Below are 27,838 nucleotides of genomic sequence, written 5' to 3'. Positions count from 1 at the left end.
TCCTAACTTAAAATCTACAAGCAATAAAGTGACACCAGGCAAATAGCAAAAGCCCTTAAGAAAATTCAACTCAGAATTTTTTTTAAAAAAAATCACATTAAAGATGAAAAGTGAGACGAGACCACATACGTAATGCCCAGTATTATTGCTTTATGAAAAAGTTTTAGTGAAGCAAACATGGATTGATGATTTCATAAAAATATATATGTACATATAAAAATTTATTTTTGCATCTCAGTTTCAGAACAAGACCTCCAAGTAGTGCTTCTAGAACTTTCAAGTTTTAGTATAATTTATTTACTTTGAAAATTACACATTTAAATTAAATGAGCTCTGAGGTGGTACCTTCTCACATGTCAGACACTAACTCAGCAAATAGGTCACTTATTAAACAGAAGCTTTCCTCTACCAGTAAAGCAGTAGAATATTACAATATATTGGAGCAAGACCCATTGTATCATATTTAATCTATTATTATTCATTAAGTTAGAACAATATGGCAAAGAAATAAAAGTAAGTTGTCAACAGCATGTTGAACTAGACTTGGGCTTCCGATGAAGATTTATTGTATCTGTCTGAATCAAATGATCTGACCTATCATCACTGGCAAGAACTCTTCGAACAGCTTCTTCAAAAGCTGCTGCAACATTAGTGGCATCTTTTGCACTGGTTTCAAAATAGGGATGGTTGCCGTTGTTCCTGCACCAGACCTGGGCTTCTTCCATAGATACTTGCCTCTCATTTATATCAACTTTGTTCCCCAGTATCACAAAAGGAAATGTTTCTGGCTCTTTGACATCTGCATAGTAAATAAATTCCTTCTTCCAGTTACCCAGATTTTGGAAGCTTTGTGAATCATCTACACTGAAAGTAAGAAGACAACAGTCAGAACCTCTGTAGAAAGGAGTCCGCAAGCTCCTGAAACGCTCTTGACCAGCAGTGTCCCATATCTGCATTGTAACGAAGTGTCCATCCACTTCCAGGTCTTTATTTAAGAATTCTACACCTATTGTGTGGAACAGCTGCGTATCAAACTTGTTTGTGACGTATCTGTTCATAATTGAACTCTTCCCAACTCCTCCATCTCCTAGGAGGATTACTTTAAGGAGTGATGATTTTGATGCCATTGTTTCAAGAAGAGATCCTTTTGATATCCAGTTCTGTAAAATAAAATAAAAATTACACAAAAATATTTGACTTAACATTCCAGTGTTAACTCTTAAGAAAAAGCAGCCTGAATAACTTAACCTACTACATAAAATAACGAATCACACTAGGAATTGATTGGAGAACAGATTCAAATGCTTCTCATTGCTTCCTGTTGGTTAAAAAATCTATTTGCTACAACAGCAGTGCAATTCTAACATACTAATCCTAACTCTGGGAGTAACCACCACTGAACAGAATGGAGTAGGATTTTGAATAGGCAAGTTTAGGATTGCTCAATACAGGTGCTCCCTTAGAACAGCAACTACTTGTACAGTTGTTCCCTTGCTAACAAATGCTACTTAATAAAGTACTGCCACACATTTACCAAGCAGGGCATGACAAGTAAAAAAAGAATATTACTCTGACATTTTTCCTTTTACAGTACTGCCCATCATAGCTCTTTAAGTGTGTCCCAAGGAAGATACTATTTGGTCATTAACCAAAGCTAAGGAGTATTGGCTGTTCCCCTATCAATCTTTGCTGTAAGTGGACAGCCAAATCAATCTTTTTCATCAGGATATGTACCAGTAAAATAGCTGGTACCCACACCCATCACAAAAATAGCAAAATGAGGAAAAGAACTCACATGAGGACCTGAGCTTCTTGGAGGAAGAGCAGAACCAAAATGTACAATATAAAGAATCCAGGCCACTCATAGGGGGGAAATGAAAGGTTCTAAGTATTCAAAGAACAAAGACAGCCAGAGGAATAAATTTCTAGATGTACAGAATGCTAAGGGCCACTGAGTATCATTTAAGGAGCAGGGGAGGAATTAAGTCTGTGGAAGAGCTCATTCAGTCCTGAAGGGGGTGAGATCGTCAAACTACCCATATAATGTGGGCTTATTATAAATGTTTATTAAACTGTGTTGCCTAAGTAACAGACAGCTAGCCTGAATTAATTTAAAAATGAAATTTTATTCCACATCTTGAAAAGCAGATAATTTTGAATTATCTATCAAATAAAATAACCCTGGATTTCACTGTTGACAATTTTCCTCTGAAACAGGTTACATCATTTAGTGAATTCTGAATGTATGGTTATAACTATTTTCGGTACACAGAAAGTGTGTTCCACTCACAGTAAGGCTGTTTCACATCTTGTACTAAAGCATAGCACATATAAAACTGAATCCCAAGGTGGTGTTCTGTTTGTGAAAGAAAATAATGAGAACTGGTGTAGAATTCACTTAATGTGTTTGTGGAGCAACAACTACAGCAATATTCCTTCCACACAAGGTTCTTTCCATCAAACCTTTAGTCTATGTTTACATTGCTACCTATGTCAAATGTCCATACACATGCAAGGGAATAAATTTTCTGTAAAAATTTCCAGTACTCAGGGCTTTTTTGGTAGAAAAGGCCCAGCAAAAACTCATTTGCATATTAGGCCACACCCCTGATACCACTATTATTTCACTATTATTTCAGCAGGAACTCATTTGTATATTAGGCCACATCCTCTGACACCACTATTATTTCAGCAGGAACTCATTTGTATATTGGGCCACACCTTCTGATACCAAGCTAGCAGGAACTGTGTTCCTGCTCAAAAAAAGCCCTGTTAATGTTGATGAAGTTCAGTAAGACAATTATATGTCTTGGTATACCTATAACACATTTTTCAATTTTAAAAGCCTGATTATTATCACTGTTAACATATAAAACATTTTATCACGGTAATTACTTTACTGTTCAGTATAAATCACCTACAGAGAATTTTTTTAATTGGACGTGGATTCTGAAAGCAACTACACATACATAGTGAGCTATCACATACTGATGCTGAACACTTTAAAATTACATTTCTGTAACTCAAGTTCCTAACAGCCAGGTTCCTCTTACCATGCAAATAGAACAAAGACCTCTAATCACATGTTTATTTTAACTACAACATTTAGTATCTTTGCCACCCATTTGATGAAGTGAAACCTCTGAGAGCTACTTTTAGATGGATAGCCAGATTGGTAGCCTGTGAGCTGGCAGAGCACTGCAACAAGCAGGTGCACCACCGCATCCTACACCAGCTGGAGCTTTTGGGTCAGATTCAAGGGTAAGCCTGTGTAGAGCAAATTACAGTAATCCAGTCTGGGGGTGACCACTGCATGGGTCACTGTGGCCAGATCCTGGATGGAAAGGTAGGGTGTCTCACCGCCATACATGATAAAAGGTAGGAACACAGAAGTGAATGAATCCAGGATAATCACATCTATAATTACTTAGTATAAAGCTATGAAATTCTAATTTCAGCTATTATGACCTCATTTAAATGCAATATCAAACATTAAAGCATGTATATTTTACTCTCTCCCTCTGGGCTTAGGTATCATATATCAACTAATATTGTCTATATTGTTTGTACACCTTTCTTAGAAGTATCATTTAATATAGCTAACACTTTTTCAAATTATTTCCTGTATTTAAAATTTCTTACAGATTTCTATAACAATATATTGCTAATTAATAAAATTGTTTAAAACCTAAATTATTTCCTGTATTAAAATACCATTCTATATGGTTTGATTCCCATGAAATCCTAGGCTTGTTTACTTTGGATGTATAATACAAAGACTTGGGAAAGAACTGTGGGGAAGGGAACTGAATGTTATATGTTCATCCCCCCTCACTTTGAAAACTTTTCACTATTTCTAAAGAAAAACAAATCAGGAACAAAGGAACACTGGAAAAAAATCTACAAAATATTATCTATTGAAGAATTTAACTCTTTTAAAGTTTACTCATTCAAATGCTAAAAATTGTGTAGGACAAAGCCTACAATAAACAGTGACAACTGGGGGACCCACAAAAGGCCTTCTCAAAGCCCCATTCCTTCTCTCCCTCTTCCTTTTCTTCTTTGCCTCCCCTGGCAGCTGCTGCAGCCACACCTCTTTCCTCCTCTCACCTGCCTACATTTCATTGCTTCTCCCCCTGCAAGCCTCTGCCTTTTTCCTTTTTGTTATCCTCCCCCATCTTGTTTTGCATTTTTTGACCCTCCTGCCTTCAGCTTTACCTTCCATCCCTGCTTTTACATTTTTAGTATGTGCCCTCCTCCCCTGGAAATCCTCAGCAATTTAGGCTGCAGGTTATCAAGCAGTTCCCCAAATGGCCTCCAAGAACTCACAACACAATATCATGAGATTTCACTGGCACACTTTTATTAAGAAAGCAGACACTACTTCTATGATTCTGGGGTTTTCTGATCCCCCTAATGTAATTTTTTTAAATTTTCTTGCAAGCTTGCCTGGGGTTTCCATCGTACAACAATATCCTCCCCCTCCCCCCCCCTCTGTGTGTGTGTGTGTGTGTATATAATACCAAATATCGCTCCTACCTTTGAGCGTTCACCTACTATGAGGACATCAATGATAATTCTACATATTTGCTTACCCTTTGGGTGGTATTAAAAACACATATGGGACTGTAGAATTGCAGAAGGAAATGCCGATGCATCTTTGTTAAACTGATGTTTATATCTTCAGCAATGACCTTAAGAAACTTCTTTTACTACCTTAAGTGGTATCAGGAGCATTTGCAGCCCTTCTTTAAGAAGTGCAGTCAATATTGTTATATGTAACTTTTGTGTATGATTGTAGTTTGCCAACTTACGAATTGAACTATATATATGAATTTGAAAGCATTGACTGAAAGACATACAGTTGTTAAAACAAATTGGTTCATTAATTCAGTTTATTTGTAATAGACACACACTGATATTGTCTGCATTAGTTTACTGGGAAAGAACTGAGCAATATCTGTGTTCCCTGATTTGTACAGTAGCTATTCAGGACAATAAAGCCCTGGAATCTACCATGGATATGCAGTTCAATCTGTACAGTTTTTGACCTAGCTTTTCCTCAACAGGGAAAAATGTATCTGGACCATTTACTTCATCTACCCTTTTGCATTGCATGAAACTTTTTCACTGTTTAAGTGTGAAGCACTTAATTCCAAGTAGTACCACAGAAAACACTTTGAAGAGATAGAGGACCATCCTGTAATGGGAGAAAGGAGACAACTCTCATAAATATATGTTTGCAGGTAAGAACATTACGTACAAAGGGATTCTGAATTGCTGACAGCTATATTGATTGTCAATGTAATTTTTACTGGTTAATTAATTTTGGATTCTTGGTTAATTGATTGGCTATTTGATGAATTTTATATTTTTGGCAAATTAATTGGGGGGGAGGGTAATTAGCTGGGAGGGTTTTTTACAATTAACGAGCCATCAGAATTAAATTATTTTTAGCTAATTAATTAAAGGGGAGACTGTGAGAGGGGTTTTTTTTAGATTAAATTAACTATTAGATTAAATTATTAGCAGGTTAGCTTAAATTAGGAAATTGGTTAATTGGCGGGAGAAGAGAGGGTTGGGGAGCGGAGTAGGGTGATGTGCCGGGCCTATTTACAGCTGGTTGAGGTAGTGGTGGAGACCAGCAGGGAATGACTGGCCTGGGGATTCTAGTACTCCTGGGGAGGGGAGGGTATGATGGTGGGAACAGACAGAAGTATAAGGGAAGGAGGCTGAGACATGATAGTGCTTAGCCCCCTTCCAGTCTGCATCCCATCCCAACCGTGGCAGATAGTGGGGTCAGGTTGAATCACTCGCCTCCGACATTGGTGTTATTCAACACTAGGTCCATAAATAATAAGACCTCAATCCTTCGGGATTTCTTGCTTGAGCAGGATGTGGACCTGGCTTGTGTGATGGAGACCTGGGTGCGGGATGGGGAGACTGTAGCTCTCTCCCAGATGGCTCCCCCAGGATACTCAGTCTTTCACCAATCATGGACTAGCGGGTGGGGGGGGAGGGGTGGCTCTATTCATACGAGAGGCTTACTCCTTCCGGGCTCTCTCAGCCCCAGAGATTAAGGGTACTGAATGCGCCGGTCTGGCGTGGGACGTTGGGGAGGGGTTAGCGATGTGGCTGCTGTACCGTCCGCCTAACGCATCGGCCGGCACCTTACCGTCCCTGATGGAGGCCGTAACAGGCTGGGCATTGGAGTGCCCAAGGCGCTTGATCCTGGGTAACTTCAATGTTTATGCCGATGACGCAACCTCCAGTCAGGCGATGGACCTAGTGTCATCCATGGTGACACTGGGACTCTCCCAAATTGTTACAACGCCCACTCACCAGGTGGGGCATATGTTAGAGTTGATCTTTGCGGCAGGAGTTTTAGTGGACGAAGCAGTGCCATGGTTGGACCACTATGCCCTCAAGGCTCTTGTGGATGTCCCACCCCAAGCCGGTTTAGGCGGTAAGCATATTTTAGCTTGCCCACGGAGCCAGATGGACCCGGAACGGTTCCAAACAGCTCTTTGGGATTCCTGGCCTCCTGGCGATTCCTTGGATGACCTGATGGAGTCTTGGCATGACAGACTCTCCAGAGCCATTGACGAGATCACATGTCGGCGTCCTCTGCGTCCTCGCTCTAAGCTAGCGCCATGGTATAACCTGGAGTTGCGGCAGATGAAGCGAGGACTCAGACAGCTAGAGAGACAATGGCGGCGTACTCGAGACGAAGCAACTAGAACATCTTATAGAGAGTTTATGAGGTCCTATGAGATGGCAGTCAAAGCCACAAAGAAAACTTACTTTGCGGCCAAGATTGTGTCTGCAATTTCACGCCCGGCACAATTGTTTAACACAATTTGGACTCTTACAATACAGGCCAAATTCTAAGGAATTGGAGATTAGCTGTGAGGCTTTTGCGAACTTTTTTGCAGATAAGATCTCGTCGCTCCGCCACAACCTCCCCGCCACATTGAAGACAGTACGTGAACTCGAGGCCCCGTGCCTGTCTTCTAGTTTTGGTCTGGATTGCTTCAATACAGTCAGCCTAGAGGAAGTTGACAGGATCCTCTCTACTGCACGCCCTACAACTTGTGATCTGGACCCTTGCCCCTCCTGGCTTATTAAAGCTTGCCAGAGGAAACTCAGATATCCTATACAGATATCGTGAATAGATCCCTTGTGGAAGGGCGTTTTCCAACACCTCTTAAAGAGGCTGTGGTCCTCTCTCTCCTGAAAAAATCGACACTAGATCCGGCCAAATTGGCACATTACCGGCTGGTCTCAAATTTACCCTTTTGGGGTAAAATTACTGAGAGATCAGTGGCGTCACAGCTACAGAGCTTCCTGGATGACGCTTCCATTTTAGACCCCCACCAGTCTGGCTTTCACCTAGGCCATGGGATGGAGACAGTGCTGGTCGCCCTGGTGGATGACCTCCAGCGGCATCTCGATTGAGGCGGCTCGGTGGTACTGATGCTGTTGGACCTTTCGCCAGCATTCGATACGGTCGACCATCAGTTGCTGACCCGCCATCTTGCCGACGCAGGGATTCAGGGATTGGCCTTGCAATGGCTTTCCTCTTTCCTTGATGGTCGGGGACAAAGGGTGGCGATTGGTGGTGAACTGTCCCGGAGACACACGCTTGATTGAAGTGCCTCAGGGGGTGGTGCTCTCCCCGATGTTGTTCAACATCTATACGCGCCCCCTTGCCCAGATCGCCTGGAGGTATGAGTTGGGTTGTCACCAGTACGCTGATGACACCCAGCTCTATCTACTGATGGATGGCCGGCCTGATTGTGTCCCAGAAAATTTGGACCAGGTGCTACAAGCCGTGGCTGGATGGCTTAGGCTGAGTAGATTGAAGCTTAATCCAGCGAAGAAAGAGGTCCTTTGGTTGAATCGTGGCGGTCCAGGAAGGGAAATCCCCCTACCGGCCTTTGCCGGTGCACCACTGGCAAAGCTTAGGGGTACTACTGGAGCCTGCCTTAACAATGGAGGCCCAGATAGCAGCCACTGTGAAATCCGCGTTTTTTCATCTTAGGTGGACAAGGCAGTTGGTCCCATTCCTGGAACATGGCAACCTGGCAACAGCGATCAACACAATGGTTACCTCGAGGTTGGACTACTGTAATGCCCTCTACATGGGGCTGCCCTTGTGCTGAACCCGGAAGTTGCAGCTAGTGCAGAATGTGGCCGCCCGGCTGTTACTGGGGCTCCCCAGGTGGGAGCACATACAGCTGGGGCTCCGGGAACTGCACTGGCTGCCAATAGTATACCGGGTTCATTACAAGGTACTGGTTATTACCTTTAAAGCCCTATATGGCCTAGGACCCGCCTACCTTAGGGACCGTCTCTCCCCACATGTTCCCCAGAGAGTACTTAGATCGCGATCTCAAAACCTGTTAGTAATCTCTGGGCCAAAGGAGGCCCAATTGAAATCAACTCGAGATAGGTCCTTCTCAATCATAGTCCTCTGCTTGTGGAACCAATTACCAGATGAAATAAGGGCCTTGCGGAACCTCGCGCAGTTCCGCAAGGCCTGCAAGACTGCCCTCTTCCAGCTAGCATACAACTGACTGCCACCGGTATTTGAGAGCCGTGGAAGAAGGCCATCGCCATCAGAATAGCACCAATTTAATGTTTTCTGTTTTAACTATCGTTATTTATTATTGAATGTGTATTTTAATACTACTTATCTATTGCTCTTGGGATCTTATGTTGTAAGCCGCCCTGAGCCTGCTTTGGAGGAGAGGGTGGGATATAAATTGAATAAAATTTTTAAAAAATAAAAATAATTATAAAACTAATGTGGTAACTCTTGATCATTTCAACAGCCTTTTGTAATTACAGCCCATAAGTATGTATTTTGAAGCCAGTAATTTAGTTGTAAATTTAATGGCTTCCAAAGTATTTCACAAATAACTTATGAAATCATTAACAAAATATTGCTCAAAACTTTTAAAAACTGGAAGGATGGGTGCTTTGAAATTAACAAGAAAAGGTGATGACATGAGCTGGGGTCTTTTAAATGATATTTGGTTTTGATTTTTTGATACATAGGCTTACAGGCCATATAAACCATGCTGAAGTAAAAGAGATTGAAGAAATCCACCTGCAGAATTGTAGTCAACCAGCTGGATCCTTTTGAAGAGGAACAAACACATGGTAATAGAGGTGAAAGGCCCACGCCATAGGGTGATAATGGAGAAATTCAGACAGAGAGAAAGGAAAGAAGGCTCATTGCTTATTTTGCCTCAGTTTCTTCCCTGAAGATGAAAACAGGCTTATCAAGAGATGGTAGCATGCAAGGCTCAATGCCTTGCCTACTACCTGGGCTGCTGGCTAACATGAACAGAAGTTGTTGAGAGGCACCCAAATGAATACAAATTCCTCAGGCCAGATGGCATGCACCCAAGAGTGCTCAAAGAACTTTATAGAGAGTTTACAGAGCCTTTGTCCATCATCTTCAAGACCTCCTGGAGGACAAGTGATATGCTACAAGACTGGAGGAGGCCAAATGTTATCCCAATCTTCAAAAAAGGGAGGAAATCTGACCTCTGTCCCAGAGAAGATACTGGAGCAAATTTTAAAGGGGTCAATCTGCAAGCACCTGTAACTTGGCAATACAGGGAAGTCAGCACAGATTTGTCCTCAACGAGTCCTGTCAGATTAACCCTCATTTCCTTCTTTGATCATGTGATAAGATTACTGGATCATAGGAATGCCATCAACATTTTTTTCCTGCATTTCAGTAAAGCTTTTGACAGAGTTCCCCATGATATTTTAATGGATAAACTGGAGGACTGCAGACTAGACTGTAAGATAGTTGGGTAGACAGAGGACTGGTTGGAGAACCGCACTCAAAGAGTGGTAGTCAGTAGCATTTCATCTGATTGGAGAGAGGTATCCAATGCCATAGGGCTCAGTACTGGGTCTGTTACTTTTCAATATTTTTATAAATAATCTGGAGGGGGGTGGAGAAACAACTCATTAAATCTGCAGATGACACTAAATTGGGTGGAGTAGGTAACACACTAAAAGACAGAGACAGAATTCAGCATCTGAAAACAATGGAAAAGTGGGTGAATGTGAATAAGACTCAGTTCAATGAGGATAAGTGGAGAGTTCTACATCTGGGCAACAAAAAATGAAAAGCACACATACTGAACGGCAGATACTCTTCTGGCTAGCAGTATGTGTGTGAACAAGACCTTGGGGTATGGGTAGATTTTAAGCTAGTCAGTCAGTGGGATACAATTGCAAAAAAGGCTAATATGGTCTTGGAGGGTATCAACAGAAGCATAATATCCAAATTGCAAGATGTCATAGTCCCTCTGTAAACTGCATTGGTCAGGCCACACTCGGAGTACTGTGTGCAGTTCTGGGGACCTCACTTCAAAAAGGATGTAGACAAAGTGGAGCATATGCAGAGGAAAGTGATAAAAAAAAAATATCAGGAGCCTGGGGACCAAGCCCTACAAGGAAAGGCTGAAGAGGAGACTGAGGAGGGTCATGATTAGGGCAGCGTAAGTATTTGAAAGGCTGTCACTTAAAGGAGGGTGGGGCACTGTTCCTGAGGATATGACTTTCAATACTGGGTTTCAATTCCGAGCAGAAAGGTACTGGCTAGATATTAGGAAAAAATCTTTTTACAGTAAGAGTAGTTCAGAAGGGGAATCGGCTGCCTAGGGATGTGGTGAGCCCACCCCCCACCCAGCATTCTTCAAGCAGCAGCTGGACAAATACTTGTCAGGGATGTTTTAGGCTGATTCTGCATTGAGCAAAGGGTTGGCTCAGATGGCCTGTAAGGTCCTTTCCAACTCTATGACTCTGTCCTACAATTCCATTATGCTATAGCCTACCATAAACACACAAGTACTGGGTCTGGCATAAGACACTCCTTGCAATGGTGAAATGCTCCACTGTCTGAAGACTGGATTAAAGGATGCTTCCCTGTGTCATTACCAGGCATTCTGGGGCAAAGTCCATTGAAATATTCAGCCAATACATATATTATGTAAATGAGCATTATAAGTAAGCAGCAAGATTTTGAGATGAACACATGAAAGGTGATGTGGCTTGGTATGGTTGTGAGTATTAAACCCCATGTCAGGTTTTGAACTCTGTTTTAAGCACTTTTGTAATAAGTTAAAACACAATTAAAATTGAAACCACATACCAGTGTGGTGTAGAGGTTAAGAGTGGGAGACTCTAATCTGAAGAATCAAATTTGATTCCCCACTCCTCCACATGAAGCATGCTGGGTGATCTTGGGCCAGTCACAATTCTCTCAGAATTTTCTCCCCCCCCCCATCTACCTCACAAGGAGCCTGTTATGGGGAGAGGAAGGGAAGGTGATTGTAGGCCACTTTGAGACTCCTTAAGGTAGTGAAAAGTGGGATATAAAAAACAGCTCTCCTTCTTCATGCCATAATATTGTCTACAGAGCATCTAAGCAAAGTCACAAATATCACAGGGGGCAAAAATGATTCTTGATACATCATTTTAAAAGGGTCACAGACCAGCCTCTTGAATATGAAAACTTTTCTATTCCTGCTGAACAGTTACAAGGCAGGCATAAGGCTGAGCTCTCTGGGGCTACGGCCAACATTAACTATGCAATGCATCAATTCCCTTCCACAGGAAGTCTGGTTGCTCATACTTTGCTTACAGAAGAGATGCTCCCTAAAACATGGTGGTCATGTAGCATTCATGATTTAGAACAAATACCTTGAAGTGGACCTGTAAGCTAACAGTCAGCCACTGGGATTGCAGAAAAATAAATTGTACATGTTCTTACCTTCAGAGTACTGCATTCTGTACTGGCTGCAGTTTCCAGACCCTCGAAAAACAATCCCATATGAAATGAGATTACAAGAGAATTAATTTTGATTGCAAAGTCAAAGGCATAGTATGAATGGAATGAAGTGCAGGAAAGGCATCGTTTTAGACAGAGCTGATGGAAATCTTCAGCTGCCACTAACTCCAATTTCAGAAGCAAGGCTAAATCTATGAGTCCTGCTAGGATACAAGCCTAGGTTCTTAAAACATAACCCCCCCCCCCCAAAAAAAAATCACAGTAACAGTATAATATCCTTCTAACAAATTTTCTGGATTATGCCTTTCTTGTGCAGTTTGCAAATTCAAGCTAATGTGCTAGTTACTAGGGATTAAAAATCCATCCTAGTTAGATCCAGCATATTATACTGACTACCCACACTCCATCACAATCTGCATGGGCAAACTATAAATACTGCCTAATTCAACTGGAAAAGCAAAGGCACAAAATGTTCTTATTGGCTGGAGTTATACAGTCACCAAGTTAGGAAAATGAGCTGCAGAAACAAAGCCAGCTGATATTTATCTGATATTTATCCTCAAGAATTCCAGAAGTTTATAGAAGAACTGGATACAACCCTTTAAAAATTAGACTCCTTTCTCCCCTTAAAATCTGGCCTAAGCAACCTGAATTTTGGGGAAGGGGGGCTGATTTAAGAATGAGCAATAGTCTTATTCAGACTGACTTCTTAAACCAGAACACAGCAAAGTCATTTTAGAATTTTTGGGGTTTTTTTTCTAATATATTTCAAATACATTTATTTTCAACTACGGTTATGTACCTTGATCTTTATTTATTTATTTATTTATTTATTTATTTATTTATTTATTTATTTATTTATTTATTACTTTGCATTTATATCCCGCCCTCTCCGCAAGCGGACTCAGGGCGGCTTACAGTACCATAAAAACAATCAATTCCATAAAACATATAAAACCATAATACATTTATCAGTTTAAAACTATTACGCTATCTCAATCCAGTCTGGCGGTATTGGGTTCTGACTATGACCACCAGCTTCTGTAGAATGTCTGGTGGCAGCCCATTTTCAGTCAACCAGAAAAGCCTGTCTAAACAGTTCGGTCTCACAGGCCCTGCGGAACGCCGACAAATCCCGCAGGGCCCTTATAGCTTCTGGGAGGGTGTTCCAGAGTTCTGGTGCTGCCACCGAGAAGGCCCTAGATCTTGTTGCGCATAGCCTGGCTTCTTCTTTATGGAAGGTACATACCATAAGGATAAAAAATTAAATGTATTTAGTTACAAGTATTAACAACATAGAAATCTATATAAAGAACAAAGTGTTAAAAACACAACATTAATCAGTAAGGTCATTACTTTAATTAACAGGCATGAAGAAAGGGTAAACATAATTGATTGGGGGAACTGCCTGAAAACACTTCATTACTATGTGAACTGGCAGGACTTCTGAATCCTCCATCACAACCTCACCTGTAACTCAACATCACATACTGTTAGTAAAACATTAACTGGAAGCAAGTGGGCCTTGTGCCTCCTGCTGCAATATTCCCCCTACTCCATTACACACTAGCATTTCTTCCCCAAAACTGGCAAGTTCTAGTGAGAGGCACAGCTCAAATACGTTGGTCACCAAATGAGAAGGAAACACTCACTGGAGAAGACCCTGATGCTGGGAAAGATAAAAGACAAAAGAAGGGGACAGCAAAATATGAGATGGCTAGACAGCATTACTGATGTACCTAACATGAATTTGAGCGGACTTCAGAGGATGGTGGAAGACCGGAGGGACTGGTGTGACTTGGTCCATGGGCTCACAGAGTAGGACTCGATTGTGCGACTGAACAACAAAGTGACAGGCAAAATCTGCTCACCTTTGTCAGTAAATCCCAACTATATTGTATGTGCAACCTATGCATAAATATTTTGATTCAAAAGTACTCAGATTAGGATCAGTGCGGCATGGGCTAACATGAGGCAGCTTTATTAGTAGCTTTGCTGGATTCCTGCATCCTTCCAGGCCAGATTTACTAGTAAGAGTAAAGTTTTCCACTCCCACTTAATCTGCTGAACTATTTCAGAAACTGACTAGTTAAGGATATAAGTTGCAATAGGGTACATTTAGTTTAAGCATTAGAAAATACCTTCAACAGTTAAGCAAAAGAGCAGGTACTCTAATGAAATAGTCAAGCATCTTTCCCAGCCTCCTTCTCTATCGTCTAAGAACAGGAAACCCAGTAAAGAAACTAGAAATATCTGGTCTCATAGTCACGAAACAGGACTGCTGATTTTTGTCTTTAGGAAGTCTGAGTAGAAATCTATGTAGTTTTTTCCATACCAGAAAGTTTCTTCAGCTAAGGTGATTTTCCAACACCTGAATACCTACGGAATACCTACGGAATAGACTGCATTTTCTTATTCAACACTTAGATAGAAACTATATACAAGATAGGTTGGTTCCCAAGAGTAAACACAACACTGTCTAGTTGTTTTCCTCTGCTGATTGACCCTAATATTTTATTTCACTTGGCATATATTAAGAGACAAGCAAAGGCACTTTTCTGGTTTTGTGCAGAACTAGAAGGAAATGACATTTGTTCTGATTCACTTATCTTTACCACGTGCAGGTTAAAGAGCTTGGCTTTCAGTCTCTTCTCAAATGGGAAGGTAGGGGATTTTCCACATGAAAGGTGAAACAGACAAAGGGATCATACATTAAAAACTGAGATGTTTTCTTATAGGCCACTGATTTTAATCAGAAACTGCCCTGGAGACAAATTGGTCCTGTGTCAGCTGAGAAGCATATTAGAGAAGCTATTTCTTAACTGAACTGCAATCTGTCCCAGAGTCACGGGATCCTTAATCACACCACATTTACATGTCAAAGAAAGAAAGAAAGAAAAACAAGTCGAGATCAGCAGCTTGAGATTCACGGTGCTCCGTTTCAAACGAGGAAACTTCTCAAGGAAGAAGCCTTTCGAAGTAATGCAGAGCAAATAAAACAATTACAATCCAAGAAAGGGATTGGGGGGGGGGGGATTGTCTCAATCTCTCTAATACTCCTGTCTCCCTGAATTCGGCAGGAAGTCCCGTAGATGTCAAAGTACACTTAAATAAACGTGAACAGAACTGCAGCCCGGGCGGTCGAGTAAGGAGGTCTCGTCCAGCTACTCTGCAAACATTCCCCATTCTTTTGCAACAAGGCCAAAAGGCGAGTCAAGCCAAAGCCAAATGTCACTTTAAAAATAACAACAACCAGAATTAAGGCAAGGGCAGGCTGATACCTGAACCCAACATCCACCCTTTGGCCCTCAAACCTCCTGACAAACCACAAAAGCGAACTAATAAAGCCCATTCCCGAGCAGCAGCATCGCTGGAAGAGAAGCCAGTGCAGCTTCATTCCCCGGAATAAAACAGCCAGACTTATACCCACCCACCCACCCGAGACAGCGACGCGATGAAGCGCTCGGGCCGCACTCACCTTCCCAAGCAGAGCGGCAGAAAAAAGGGAGGGGGAAGGCTGGACTCGGAGACTCCCGCGGTCGCCACTGCCTGAGAAGAGCGCAAGAGACTCTGGAGGAAAAACAACATGGCGGAGTCTGCGCTAAAGGAGGAGGAGTCTGACTTTCACGTGACATCAGGAGAGCTGGGGATCTGAGCCTCCCTCCATTCTCCCACCTGGTTTCGACCGGCACGGCGGGAGAGACCGTTGCTAAGTAACGGGCAGATGCAGCGTGAGAGCTCGCCGCGGCCTCCTCCTCCTCCTCTCCCACCCCCTTCACAAAGTTTGGAAGACGCGGCCCTAATCTTCGAGCTCGAAGTAAGGCCGGCAGTCCGTCGCCAGCTGTTCCCAAAACGTTACGTGTACTGTACGCAGTCTGGCCAGACGTCTGGAAGGGCTGACTTTTGGAAGCTCATTTTATGCTAGTAAAAGATATTCACCGTTGCGCGTGCAAGAGAGCCTTTTACAACCGAGGGCTTCATGACTTTATCACTTGCAGGCTCAACAAGTTAAACTTTCTCCATTCCCGCAGTTCCACGCAAGGAAGTGTCCACTTTTCGGTATTACCAGTCGTTAAAGTGACAGCTGTTATACATGTCCCCCGTACCGACCAGTAGAAAAATTAATATATATTTACAGGGGCTTCAGAGTACTGCTGATTCGCAATCGCAACATATTCTCTATTTCAGAATGTTTCCATTCAGAAACTTTTTTTCATTACTCAACACTGAATGGAGGTAAGGCTGTTAGAAATTAAGCTAGAGCCTTGATCGTTTATGTTAGCCCTCCAGTTTTTTAATTTTTAGCCCACCCTCTTATTTACAGGGCTTTTTTTGTAGAAAAAGTCCAGCAGGAACTTATCTGCATATTAGGCCGCACCCCCTGGCACCAAGCCAGCCAGAACTGCATTCCTGTTCAAAAAAATCTCTGCTTACATAGGGAGATTGGCCCAAAATCTGATTTACATCTGGCTCTTCCTGGGCCTAGCATGAAACTATTTTGCACTGATTTTACAGCCCTTCCTTACCTTCTGCCTTTTTAAAATAATAAATAGGCTTCAAATGTGTTCTTAGGTATTCAAAGAAGGTGTTTTTGGTCATGGAAGAGCTGGTCTATATATCAGACTACAACATGCTACCAGAAAATATGTGCAGATTGCACATATTCTTGAAACTGTGAGAGCTTGTATAGAATTGGAGCTATAATAACACTGCGTGAACTCTTAAGTGCTCATGGAAGTCATTTTAATTCTTTTCACAGTCGTTTGGAACCAACCCATGAAGGAATGATTTACCATTTTAGTAAAAATTGCACTTGAGTTCAGTTACAGTCTTTAAAGAAATGATAGATTGGTTTTAAATTTTAGAATATTTATAAACCAGATGAATCCTAGTTTCACTAAAGAATGCTTTACATTCTAGCCTCTATCAATCATGCAATATCTGCCATCTCAAACATTTACCTGTCTCAACCTTTCTCATGACATCCTTGCCCATGATCTCCAGTTCTAACATCTGAAGAGACAAAGGCCTTAAGATTTGTAGAAGGCTACCATCACCACCAATGTTCCCTCTAAGCTGTGGAGTCTTGTGAGCAAAAATTCTACTTTGTGAGCTACTGGAAATAAAGCTGTGAGCTACTGGCAATAAAATTGTGAGCTACTGCATACATTAGTTTGCTCTGGGGCCATTTTTCCTGAGCTGAGACAAAAATGTGTGTTGGAGGCTAAAAAATTGTGAGCTTAGGGAGAACACTGATCACCACTATCACTAATTAACCAAGACCCTGCCATCTCTTCTCAGTCAAGGAGACAACTTGGGCATGTGTGTGAAAAGGTGGTCTATAAATATTTTTAAATAAAATAACAGAATATATATCTTCAGGGCCTACAAACATGCCATCCACATCCAGCCCAGTCAGTGCCATTGCTGCTTGGCTACACCACACCTCTAGAAACTGCATATGGCTGACAAGAGCCATGCCCACAAAAGTCACCTCAGATATAAGGCTCTTGTGGGGCCCAGAGTTGTGGGATGCAGATCATAGAGGCACCTTGAATTATTTAAGCTCTTGCAGCCAGGAAGAGGTCACAGCTTCATTTCCTGGATGTGAAAAGCAAACAAATTAGAAAAGAGGACTTAGATGAACTATTTTCCCATCCCATCTCTTAGAGTGACCAACAATAACTCTTCAATATATGTAAAATAAATATATCAAACCTATAATCTTGACTGAAACATCTCTATAGCTTGTAATGCTAGACATGATCCTGAAAGACAATTGATTTGACCCAAGGCTACAATTCCTATTTTTTTGGAGAAGTCAATAATAATAATAATAACAACAACAACAACATTTAATTTATATCCCGCCCTTCCCGCCAAAGCAGGCTCAGGGCGGCTTACAACATAATATAAAATACAAAGATTACGTAATAAAACAACAATCTACAACACTGTACAATTTCCTTAAAATACAATGTAGTGAATAATTTTCCAACTGTTTGTTTCAATTTGCGCTTTAAAACTTTTGATTTAATCTTTTTTTTCCCTTTTACACTTTCAAGAACTTTTAGATTTTTTGTATGCATCCTCCTTACAGTGTAGATAAACCAGACACTGTAAGTAGCTATCTCCAAGAAACAATGAAATTAGTTATCTGAAGTAAATGACAGAAAAATTTGTTTATAAAATGTTTTTGTTGTATTTTATTGTTTTATCATTTGTTGTACTCCACCATGAGCTCAACGGGGAATGGGCAGAATAGAAATAAAATTACATTTTGATAGTACTGTTCCAGTTTTTCTGGACATTAGGCCTTACTGAAAGGTGTTCTATGTCCTACCCAACAAGATGAAGCCAAGCTGGAAAGAGCTGAAGCAACTTTCATAGAGTGCTATTCCAGACTAAGCAAACCCTCATTATTTGCAAATCCACCACTCACAATTTCACTTATTTGTGTGCAACCACATGATGCAGCTAGCCTAGAATGCCACTGCAGGGCCCAACAGCAGTAGCTGCCACAGCTTGGTCCTGACCCAGACCATTGCCAGCCAGTTGCACAACTCACCCAGGTGGTAGTAGCTAGTCTGCCTGGCTGATCAACCTAGTAGCAATGCTGTGCAGTTATGTGCTGCACAGTTATGCTTGGCTGCGTCTCCCTCCATTGGCAGGAAGGAAGGAGGATGTCCCCCAGATCATTTTGGCCTCTCAGTCCACATCTGTCAGTACTGGGGGAAAGGGGTTGCTATTTGGTGTAAGTACAGATAAATGACAATGTCTGCAGTAATCATTCCCAAAGCCTAAAAAGACAGCCACAAATCAATGCTTCAAGCTGATGTTAGGCTTCAAACTGGAATCCAGCACTTCAAATTAATTCTAGTTAGCCCTGATTAAATTCAGTGGCCACAGGCACTCATATTATGCTGAAAGACTATTGGTTTCACCCAGGGGTCATTTTGTAGAAAAATAGGTGGTGGCGCTCATTAGCATATCCCCCCTCCCAGCCAAAAGCAACCCGATGCAAGAAAGGAGAGCCCAGGCAAGCGAGGCCTGCTTGCGCTGGCTAGAGATCCAGCCAGGCCTTGCTCACCTGAAGCTCTCCTGGGCCACCACCTCACCCAGTCAAAAGGCCAGCAAGTCACCTGCCGCCCAAAATCATATAAGTGGAGAAAGGGTGGTGTGGGCTTCTCCAGGGATTAATGAGGGCAACTGGGGCGTGGCAAAGCCCTTGATGACTTGCTGGCTGCCTGCTCTCCCAATCCAGGGATTGTTATGCAGCTGCACCTACTGTTCAATGGACAAAGTAGGTGGAAAGGAAGAGGGGGAACCATCAGAAAGGTTCAGGAGCTGTGCTCCTGTGAGCGCCTGCTGAATCTGAGGCCTGGTTTCATTCAATGCTGCAATTTTCAAGTTACTGGAGAATTAGATTAACACTGGTGCAATTAATAATTTCCCATTATTTATTTCAATATAGGTTAAAAACCATTAAATAAAATCAGATTCATTATTCTTCCTTAGTTGTAGAATCCAAGAAAAGAATCAAACAGTGGATTTAGGAAGAAATATTTGAAGCAGCAGTTTGGGCCAGCACCTACAATGCTGGAAGTTAGAAGAATTAATCTAGATCCAAAACCCATCTTATCCAATAACTCTTTATGCAGAACTGATCTAGTAACTTTTTTTTAAGTTCAGTTCCCTGTTTGCAGATAAGAATGGTCCTGTTTGATAAAGAAAAATAAGGTTACAAAAATGGAAATTACTTTTAAAATGTTTTATAATGAAAATAATGCAAACTTTCATTTTAAAAGTACAGCAAACCGCATTAAGTCTGCAGTGTAGAACAGGAATTGAGACAACTTCCAGAAAATTTTAAGAGCAAGATAAAACCCTGCCTCAGGCAGGCTGCCTTTACATGGGAGACTAAACTGTGTGAACTGGGAAGAGGGCACATACAGTACAGTCCTAAGAACACTTTCCTAGGAGTAAACCTCTCTACATTGTTCCTTTTATTATCATTTATTATTCATTTTGCATTTTTCCCATGTTCATAGCCACAGTATTATGCAATTTCTATCCCAGCCAATCAGCAATATTGTCATGAATGTGATGAAAGTATCATAACAGCAATCACAGAGATGCCATCTTCAACAGATTTATTTTTTCCATCCTGAACATTTTGGTATTCTTTGTCCTGCCTCAAACTGTGAAAAAGGAGTATAGCATTTTTACAGACAGACATTTTCAAGATATAATCCATTTGGGCTTATAACTAAAGAAATATTCATTGGGGGGAGGGGAGAATCAACCAGGTTTTTGGAAATATTTTCTCTGTAATTTGATGGTACGATGGTAATGTTCATTGCAAAATGGTAGACAAAAGTTTGTGACTCATGATTTCTATATGCCAAATAGTTCTTTAATCCTCTTCCATATTGAGCAAACGTTTTTATTTCACTGCAAGCATTTTAAATGTTTCCATTTTTAGGTATTTTATTTAGGTAACTCGGTGTATCTATCTCCTCTGAAGATATAAGCATTTAAAGATGCACAATCACAAACAAATCCATCTGCTGTGGTACCACTGCTCTCCACACCCATTACAAATCACATAAGTCATCATTTGTTCATCTGCATTTGTGTTTCGCACCCAACTAGGAAGGAAAAGCACTCCCCTGGCAATCACAGTCACAGTGCAATCAAATTTTTCACATCGTCTACATTTTATTTTGTTTGTTCGAGTACCATTAGTAATTTGGGGGAGTTGATGTTCACGAACAGATGATTCTGTATATGAAGCTCTGAGATGCTTCAGTTCATCATGTGCCATTTCCATCACAGACATATTAGCAAATGCCTTTGGATTCAGAGTCCCTTCAAACAGACTGTGTTTTAAGTGAGAATTTTTAGGATTCTTTAAGTTGGAAACCTTGCTTCGGATGCAGTTTTTGTATTTTTTATCATTCTTACTATAAAGTTCAAAAATATGCTGTTCAATGTCTTTAGCTATGTTATGATGCTGTTCTGTATCTTCATTACTTGTTGAAGAGTCAATCAAAGCTTCATAAAGAAGTTCTGTACATTTATATCTCATAGCTGCCATGTGATCTTGATGAGGGTTTGTTTCATTAACAGGGCCAGAGCGCTCCAGAAGCGAAGGTTGGATCATATTATCTTTTTGCACAGTAATTTCTATATCTTTTGAATGGCCTTCTGATGGTAAGCAATTAGTGGGTCTGGTGGTGCCTAATATTTCATTTTGAGTTAGTTTTTCAGAAGAGTTTGCACCTTTCAGAATCACTTGAATGTGATCAGAACTTTCATTTCCATTATCAGACAACACTGGCTTAACTTGTTCTGACTGATGAAGATGATTCTTGTAAAGTGTTTTCCACTTTGAAAGTAAATGCTTTGCCTTATTTTTCAGTACCACAGAGGGGCAGTTCTTGAGGATTCTGTACACAGCTTTGGCAATGTCAGTCTCCTGGAGGCAGTCTATAGTCATATCAATAGCTTCAAGGTAAGCAAGATGACTGCTAATATTTTGGTAATTTTTTTCAGATAGCAGTTTCTCTATACAATCAGCTCTACTCACAACAATTGCCTTGTTAGACATTTCAAATCCTGAAATGACAGCAGCATATTTTTTCTACAGTCACCATAATTCTGTATTGAGATAAATATATAGCGCAAGTTAAGAATTTTTTAAAAAAACAAATCAGATAATGGAACTTCCTACAGTATTTCATAAAATATTCATACTATATATGCTTTGTTATAAAAGAATGCTTACTGCAATACTGTATGTCTTCTAATGCTTAATGCTGTAATTTCAAAGCACATTTGTAAATCTATTGAACACCATGGGCTTACTTTAAGGGAATGTGTAAGTTGCCATAAAACAAGTGCAAGCTGAGAACCTAAAAAACTCACAGGGAAGGGAAATCCCACCTTCCACGCTGTCCCCTCTCTCTTACCAGCCCCTTCTCCAGTGTTCAGTGTCCCCCACCTCTCTCACTACTTTGTCTGTCTCCTTGCTGCTGCATTCTTCCAAGCTGCAGTCAGGGTGGCCTTGCCTAGACTTAAACTCTACTGCTTCAGCTGCTACATCATCCCACTGTGCAAATTGTGATCTTACAATCAATGTTCTTTCTTTGGGGAGCTACTCCTTTAATGGGAGCAACAGTGGCACGGTATAGCCCATTCTTGTAAGATCTGGGAAGCTATGCAGAGTCAGCACTTGGTTGAGACCAGCAAGGAAGGCACTGGCAAATCACCTTTGCTTCTCATTTGGCTTGAAAGCCCCTTGCTGGGGCATCCATAAATCAGTTGCTATTCAACAGCGCTTCCAATTGTTTTTATTAAGTTTTATTAACTTATTACAGTTCTACAGGGCCTTGTAAAACGGAGCTGTTCCACCAGGCCTTTGGTTGAGGTGATGGACATCCAATTATTTTGGCCTCTCTGCAAAAGTCAGCCTTCTATATCTGCCCATGTGAAATGCTGGTATCATCAATCTGCTGCGACTTCTGGTTACCATCCATCCAGCTGTTAGGGTTATCGCGTAAATATTTTTCTTCTTTTAACTGTTTTAAAGTAATATTGTAGTAACTTGTTTTTATAATGTTTTAAAAATCTGATGTTACCGACCCTGAGCCTGCTCGCAGAAAGAGCGGGATATAAACACAATAAAATAAACAAATTATTTAAATAAAATTTTATTATTAGACAATGTTGATTTTAAAGTTTTTATATAACTACTGTATTGTATAATTATTCTATGAATGCTGTTAGCCGCCCTGAGCCTGCCTTGGCGGGGAGGGCAGGATATAAATAAAATTTTATTTTTATTATTATAAATTTGGGGGGGGGGGTCGGTTTGTAGGAAAAACCCTCAATCTGTACATGGAACCAAAGTGTAGACTTTTTGATGCACGTTCCAGGGGCATGTTCAGAATTCAATATATTTATATAATCCCGCCCCAAATAACATTATTGAAGTATAGCCAAGAGCAGGATTCCATGGTAACTATTTCAGCATGCACCATTTTGCAGCTGAAGAAAACCATAGTGTGCTAATAAAGAATGAAAATGGATGTCCTTCTGCTAATAGGAATAGAGAAGGTGTGTGGTTTCGTATCAGAGGAATAACAACAGAGGGTACTCCTGGGATTCATTAATTCTCAATATGATGAATCTAGTTTATTTAATTAATTTATATCTCATCTTTCTCACCAATGGAGACCCAAGGCAGTTTATATCGTTCTTCCTCTCTTCTATTTTATCCCCACAATAACTTGCAAGTGAGGTTAGGCTGAGAGAGTGTGACTGGCCCAAGTGAGTTTTCATGGCAAGAGGAGAAATTCAAACCTGGGACAAATAAGAATCCTAGGGTTCTTGTTAACTACTTGGTGTAATTCAGAAACCACTGTTGGCATTGTGTTGAGCTTTGCAAAGCACTGTACTAAGCAATAGTTTCACTCTGCTTCAGACCACACGGCCACCCACCTGAACCGAATCTCATGGTTAAGATTTCCCGTTCAGAACCACTAGTGAGGTGGGACGGGGGCGCAGAAGAGCGGGGTGCGTAGAAAACAAGGGTTTTGTGCAGGACAACAAAACACCATCTGCAACTTTCACCCTCGCTACAACACGCAAGGAAAACCCACCGCCCTTGAGTTTCGAAAAATGCTTAAAAGTACCGAAACCTACAAGGAGGGGGTCGGGGGGGGGGGGAGGAAGCAAGAAATAATCTTATTCCTAACAGTTGACGGAACCCATACCTGGGGGGGGGGGCAAAGAAAGTGCCCAGAAATAGCGCTTGGCTAGTACAGGGCGGACGCAAAAGCAGAAAGAAAGGATCCTGGTCAAAGTCACCCAGTAGCCTCGTTTTGTTTTTTGCTTACCTCATCCATGCAAGGGCCCAGATTTCTTTCGCTCTCTTCCCCACCCGTTCAGAAGAAAAGGGGGCGGGAAGTGCCTGCTCTCGCCTATTCGTTTGCCAGCGATGCGCAGGCGCTTGGAGTTTCAGCCGCGCTATTGACAGGTTGCACCGTGAAAAACAGCCGCTACCGGTTAGAGACGTAAGCGGCAGTCTCCGATCCTTCTGTCAACAGATTTTTCTTTCTTTCAGGGCAGAGGTTTCGATGATTAGTGGAGCCCGGAGGCGGGGCTCAGGTTCACTATCTCTCTATCTATTTCTATCTATCTGTCTGTCTGTCTGTCTGTCTGTCTCTCTCTCTCTCTCTCTCTGTCTGTCTCTCTCGCTATCTCTCTTTCTCTGTCTATCTCCCTCTCTCTCTCTATCTCTGTCTCTCTCTCTGTTTCTCTCTCTCTCTCCATCTCTCTCTTTATCTCTCTCTCGCTCTCTCTCTGTCTCTCTCCCCACCCCCATCTATCTTTATCTATCCTAATCTATCTACACATAAACACACACACACACACAGTGGCTAATAACCACTGATGAACTTCTGCTCCATATTTTTATCCAATCCCCTCTTGACTATGCTTGGCTATGCTTGTAGCTGCCGCCACCTCCTGTGGCAGTGAATTCCACATGTTAATCACCCTTTGGGTGAAGAAGTACTTTCTTTTATCCGTTTTAACCTGACTGCTCAGCAATTTCATTTAATGCCACGAGTTCTTGTATTGTGAGAAAGGGAGAAAAGGACTTCTTTCTCTGCTTTCTCCATCCCATGCATAATCTTGTAAACCTCTATCATGTCACCCCTCAGTCGACATTTCTCCAAGCTAAAGAGCCCCAAGCGTTTTAATCTTTCTTCATAGGGAAAGTGTTCCAAACCTTTAATCATTTTAGTTGCCCTTTTCTGAACTTTTTCCAATGCTATAATATCTTTTTTGAGGTGTGGTGACCAGAATTGCAAATGAGACCACACCATCGATTTATACAGGGGCATTATGATACTGGCTGATTCGTTTTCAATTTCCTTCCTAATAATTCCCAGCGTGGCGTTGGGCTTTTTATTGCAATCGCACACTGCCTTGACATTTTCAGTGAGTTATCTACCACGACCCCAAGATCTTGGTCAGTCTCTGCCAGTTCACACCCCATCAACTTGTATTTGTAGCTGGGATTCTTGGCCCCAATGTGCATTACTTTGAACTTGGCCACATTGAACCTCATCTGCCATGTTGACGTCCACTCACCCAGCCTCAACAGATCCCTTTGGAGTGTCTCACAATCCTCTCTGGTTCTCACCACCCTGAACAATTTAGTGTCATCTGCAAACTTGGCCACTTCACTAAGACCCATACATATACATTTTTTGCAATATGTATAGGTCTCACTAAGTGCCGCAAGACTGTTATGCTGAACAATGTGCTCCTTTCCAGAGGCACTTATTTAAAGCTACAAGGGTGGGGGGATACCCTGTGTCGAGCTTGGATAGGCTATGCCAATTTACTTGTTTGCTATTATCCTCATTGCTGGATATGAAACCAAGGCTATAGTTGAAGTAGTCAGTGGATGTGGTACCCAACCTGGAACACTAAGCTCTGCTTAAGAATTTTTTGAAAATGCCTTTAGAAGCTGTTATATCACTGCATGCTTCTAACGAATGAGAGCTTAGGAACATTTCTGGTTGGAAAAGAAAAGAAGTACAAGCTGGTGCCCTTCAAAAATAACAGCATTCCAATCAAACCTCCTTAATATGCTCACCTTTGCCCTTCTAGATATTCCCTCTTGGCCATTCACTCTTATGATTTAAATAATTTGGGGGGGAGCTTTTTTCAGCTACTAACTGCAAAGCAAAGCGCACAAGAAGAATAGTTCTTATTTAATTTAGTAGGATATTTGGTATATATAAACAATCATAAACACTAATGTACACGTACGCATATGCGCGGAAACCAAGGGTGGAATTCTAGCAGGAGCTCCTTTGCATATTAGGTCACACACCCCTCATGTAGCCAATCCTCCAAGAGTTTACAAGGCTCTTTTTTGTAAGCTCTTGGAGGATTGGCTACATCAGTGGTCTATGGCCTCATATGCAAAGGAGCTCCTGCTAGAATTTCATCCCGGGTGGAAACCATCTTCCACTGGTCCTATAATAAGAAAGACTTTATGGGGCTGCTGATTGTTGAGGGGAGGGGGTTGTCCATTTTGAAGTTATTTGCTTGTTTATTTTGGAACACTATTTCTGGGGCAGTGATGCTCTGTACTCTTGGTGCTTGGGGGCAACAGTGGGAGGACCCTTGCACTGGCAGACCTCCTGATGGCATCTGGGTTTTTTCCACTTTGTGTGACACAGAATGTTGGACTTGATGGGCCATTGACATGATCCAACATGGTATGCCTTATATTTCTGTGTATTCAAGTTAAAGAAGAAAGTAAGTTAGTCTAGATTTCTGAACAGTTGCTCTGAGTACCTCTCATTAGGATCAGTTAAACTCCACAAAGTAGGTCCTAATAAATTGTTTTACCTTATTAATGTTTTGAATTATTTTCTATGGACCAGCAGAGCTATCTGCAATTTCTGTGTTCTCCTAAAGCAAAAACAAAACATAACTAACCAACCAACCAACCAACCCACCCCTCTCCCACTGAAATAGTCTTTACCTCAGTATCAGTGATCAGCTGGTTTTCTAATGCAATATAATCCATCAAAACCATATTGTTACAGTTCTTTTGTTGCAGTACTTTTGTTACATATTGTTACAGTAAAGGAAAATTTATGTTTATACACAGAATGCTTACTGTGTATCTCTACTGCCCTCTGCTGATATATGTTCCAAAATTCAGTTCAGTTTGAGCTTTGAAATTCTACTGAAGGAGTCTTCAGACTGCTTTACATGTTCATTCAATATGATGAAGCCAAAGATGATATATATGCATATGAATATTATATCAGCACAAGATACCTTACCATCGCAAAAAAATACCATTAATTACCATACAAAATGGGTACAGAGTCACAGTACACATTAGATGAGTGTATGAATATGCAGATGTATAATACAGAAAAGCTTTTCACCCCCTTCATCACAATTCACACATCTCAAGTGTAATTCTAATATTTGTAATTCAAATAGATTACAAACAACATTGTGCTACTGAAGATAATGATGCAGTCCAGAATTTCCACTGATTCACTGCTTTAACTGCCACTGGTATTTCTCGTGTTGTGTATGTGCCATAGAATGTGTCTATGAGCTGAACATAATCAGGATTCATCTTCAGTGATTCAGCCATTACAGTACTTGTAGAGATTCAGCAGAGTGGGTTATTCACAGATCTGCAATTCCCAATTGTAATATAGCATCCAAATTAGCTTCCAGTCTTACCTGATTAATTACCACTTGTGTTTGAAGCCATTTCTAGCTCTCTTGTGTTGTCAGAACATGAGCAGAAAAATTTAAAGTTGGTTCCTGTCCCCACTAGTTTCCTCCGCAACTTGCTGCATTGCAAAAGTCACACTTTCAGCTTATGAGAACATGTGCTTTCTTTCTCAAGCTACCTATTTTGATCTGTTTCCCCAATTAAGTTTCCAGCAAATGTGCCAAATTAAGAATGCTGGATACTGTTTTATTGTACTCCAGGGGACCTACAGTGCATTTTGTGCAGTTACTCCTTTCTAAGGCCATTGATTTATGTGGGCTCAGATGGGCAACTCTGCACAGAACTTCACTGCTAATGAATTGGTACCTGAAGTGACATACCCTGGACACTCTTAACAACAGTACTGCTGCAGCTCTTTAAAAATAAGCATGAACTCAAACCCTGTTTTCAACGAGTATATGAAATGTCTGCAAAACTGGAAAATTTGCACTCTTCTTTCTTTTACTGTCTCTGTGCCCCTCCCTCATACTGTTTGGTTGGGCTGCCAGCTCTGGGTTGGGAAATACCTGGAGATTTTGGGGGTGGAGCCTGAAGAGGGCACAGTTAAGGAAGGGGAGGGACTTCAGTGAGATATAATACCGTAGAATCCACCTTTCATTTTCTCCAGGCAAACTGATTTCTGTTGCCTGGAAACCAGTTGTAATCCCAGGAGATCTCCAGCT

The 27,838-nt window shown here is 41.3% G+C and overlaps 2 protein-coding genes across 2 annotated transcripts; both read right to left on the bottom strand.

Annotated features, from left to right (window-relative positions):
- Positions 1-130: 130 nt before the first annotated feature.
- On the bottom strand, positions 131-23,848 carry RAB9A (RAB9A, member RAS oncogene family). The gene is made up of 2 exons (XM_060233987.1): positions 23,725-23,848; positions 131-1,160 (listed from the first exon to the last, which is right to left on the bottom strand). Exons 1-2 carry the CDS (start codon positions 23,731-23,733, stop codon positions 522-524), a joined length of 648 nt encoding a protein of 215 aa, XP_060089970.1. The 5' UTR covers positions 23,734-23,848; the 3' UTR covers positions 131-521.
- TCEANC (transcription elongation factor A N-terminal and central domain containing) lies at positions 19,578-21,481 on the bottom strand. Its single transcript, XM_060233984.1, has one exon. The coding sequence runs from the start codon at positions 21,432-21,434 to the stop codon at positions 20,373-20,375; it is 1,062 nt and encodes a 353-aa protein (XP_060089967.1). The 5' UTR covers positions 21,435-21,481; the 3' UTR covers positions 19,578-20,372.
- Positions 23,849-27,838: the final 3,990 nt, after the last annotated feature.

The sequence above is a fragment of the Heteronotia binoei genome, chromosome 3, assembly GCF_032191835.1.
Source record: "Heteronotia binoei isolate CCM8104 ecotype False Entrance Well chromosome 3, APGP_CSIRO_Hbin_v1, whole genome shotgun sequence".
NCBI lineage: Eukaryota > Metazoa > Chordata > Lepidosauria > Squamata > Gekkonidae > Heteronotia > Heteronotia binoei.
This window is presented reverse-complemented; position numbering and strand designations above follow the sequence as displayed.

What these genes read in the sequence shown, in the direction of transcription:
- TCEANC (XM_060233984.1), bottom strand. Translation starts at nt 21,434, where the DNA reads ATGTCTAACAAGGCAATTGTTGTGAGTAGAGCTGATTGTATAGAGAAA.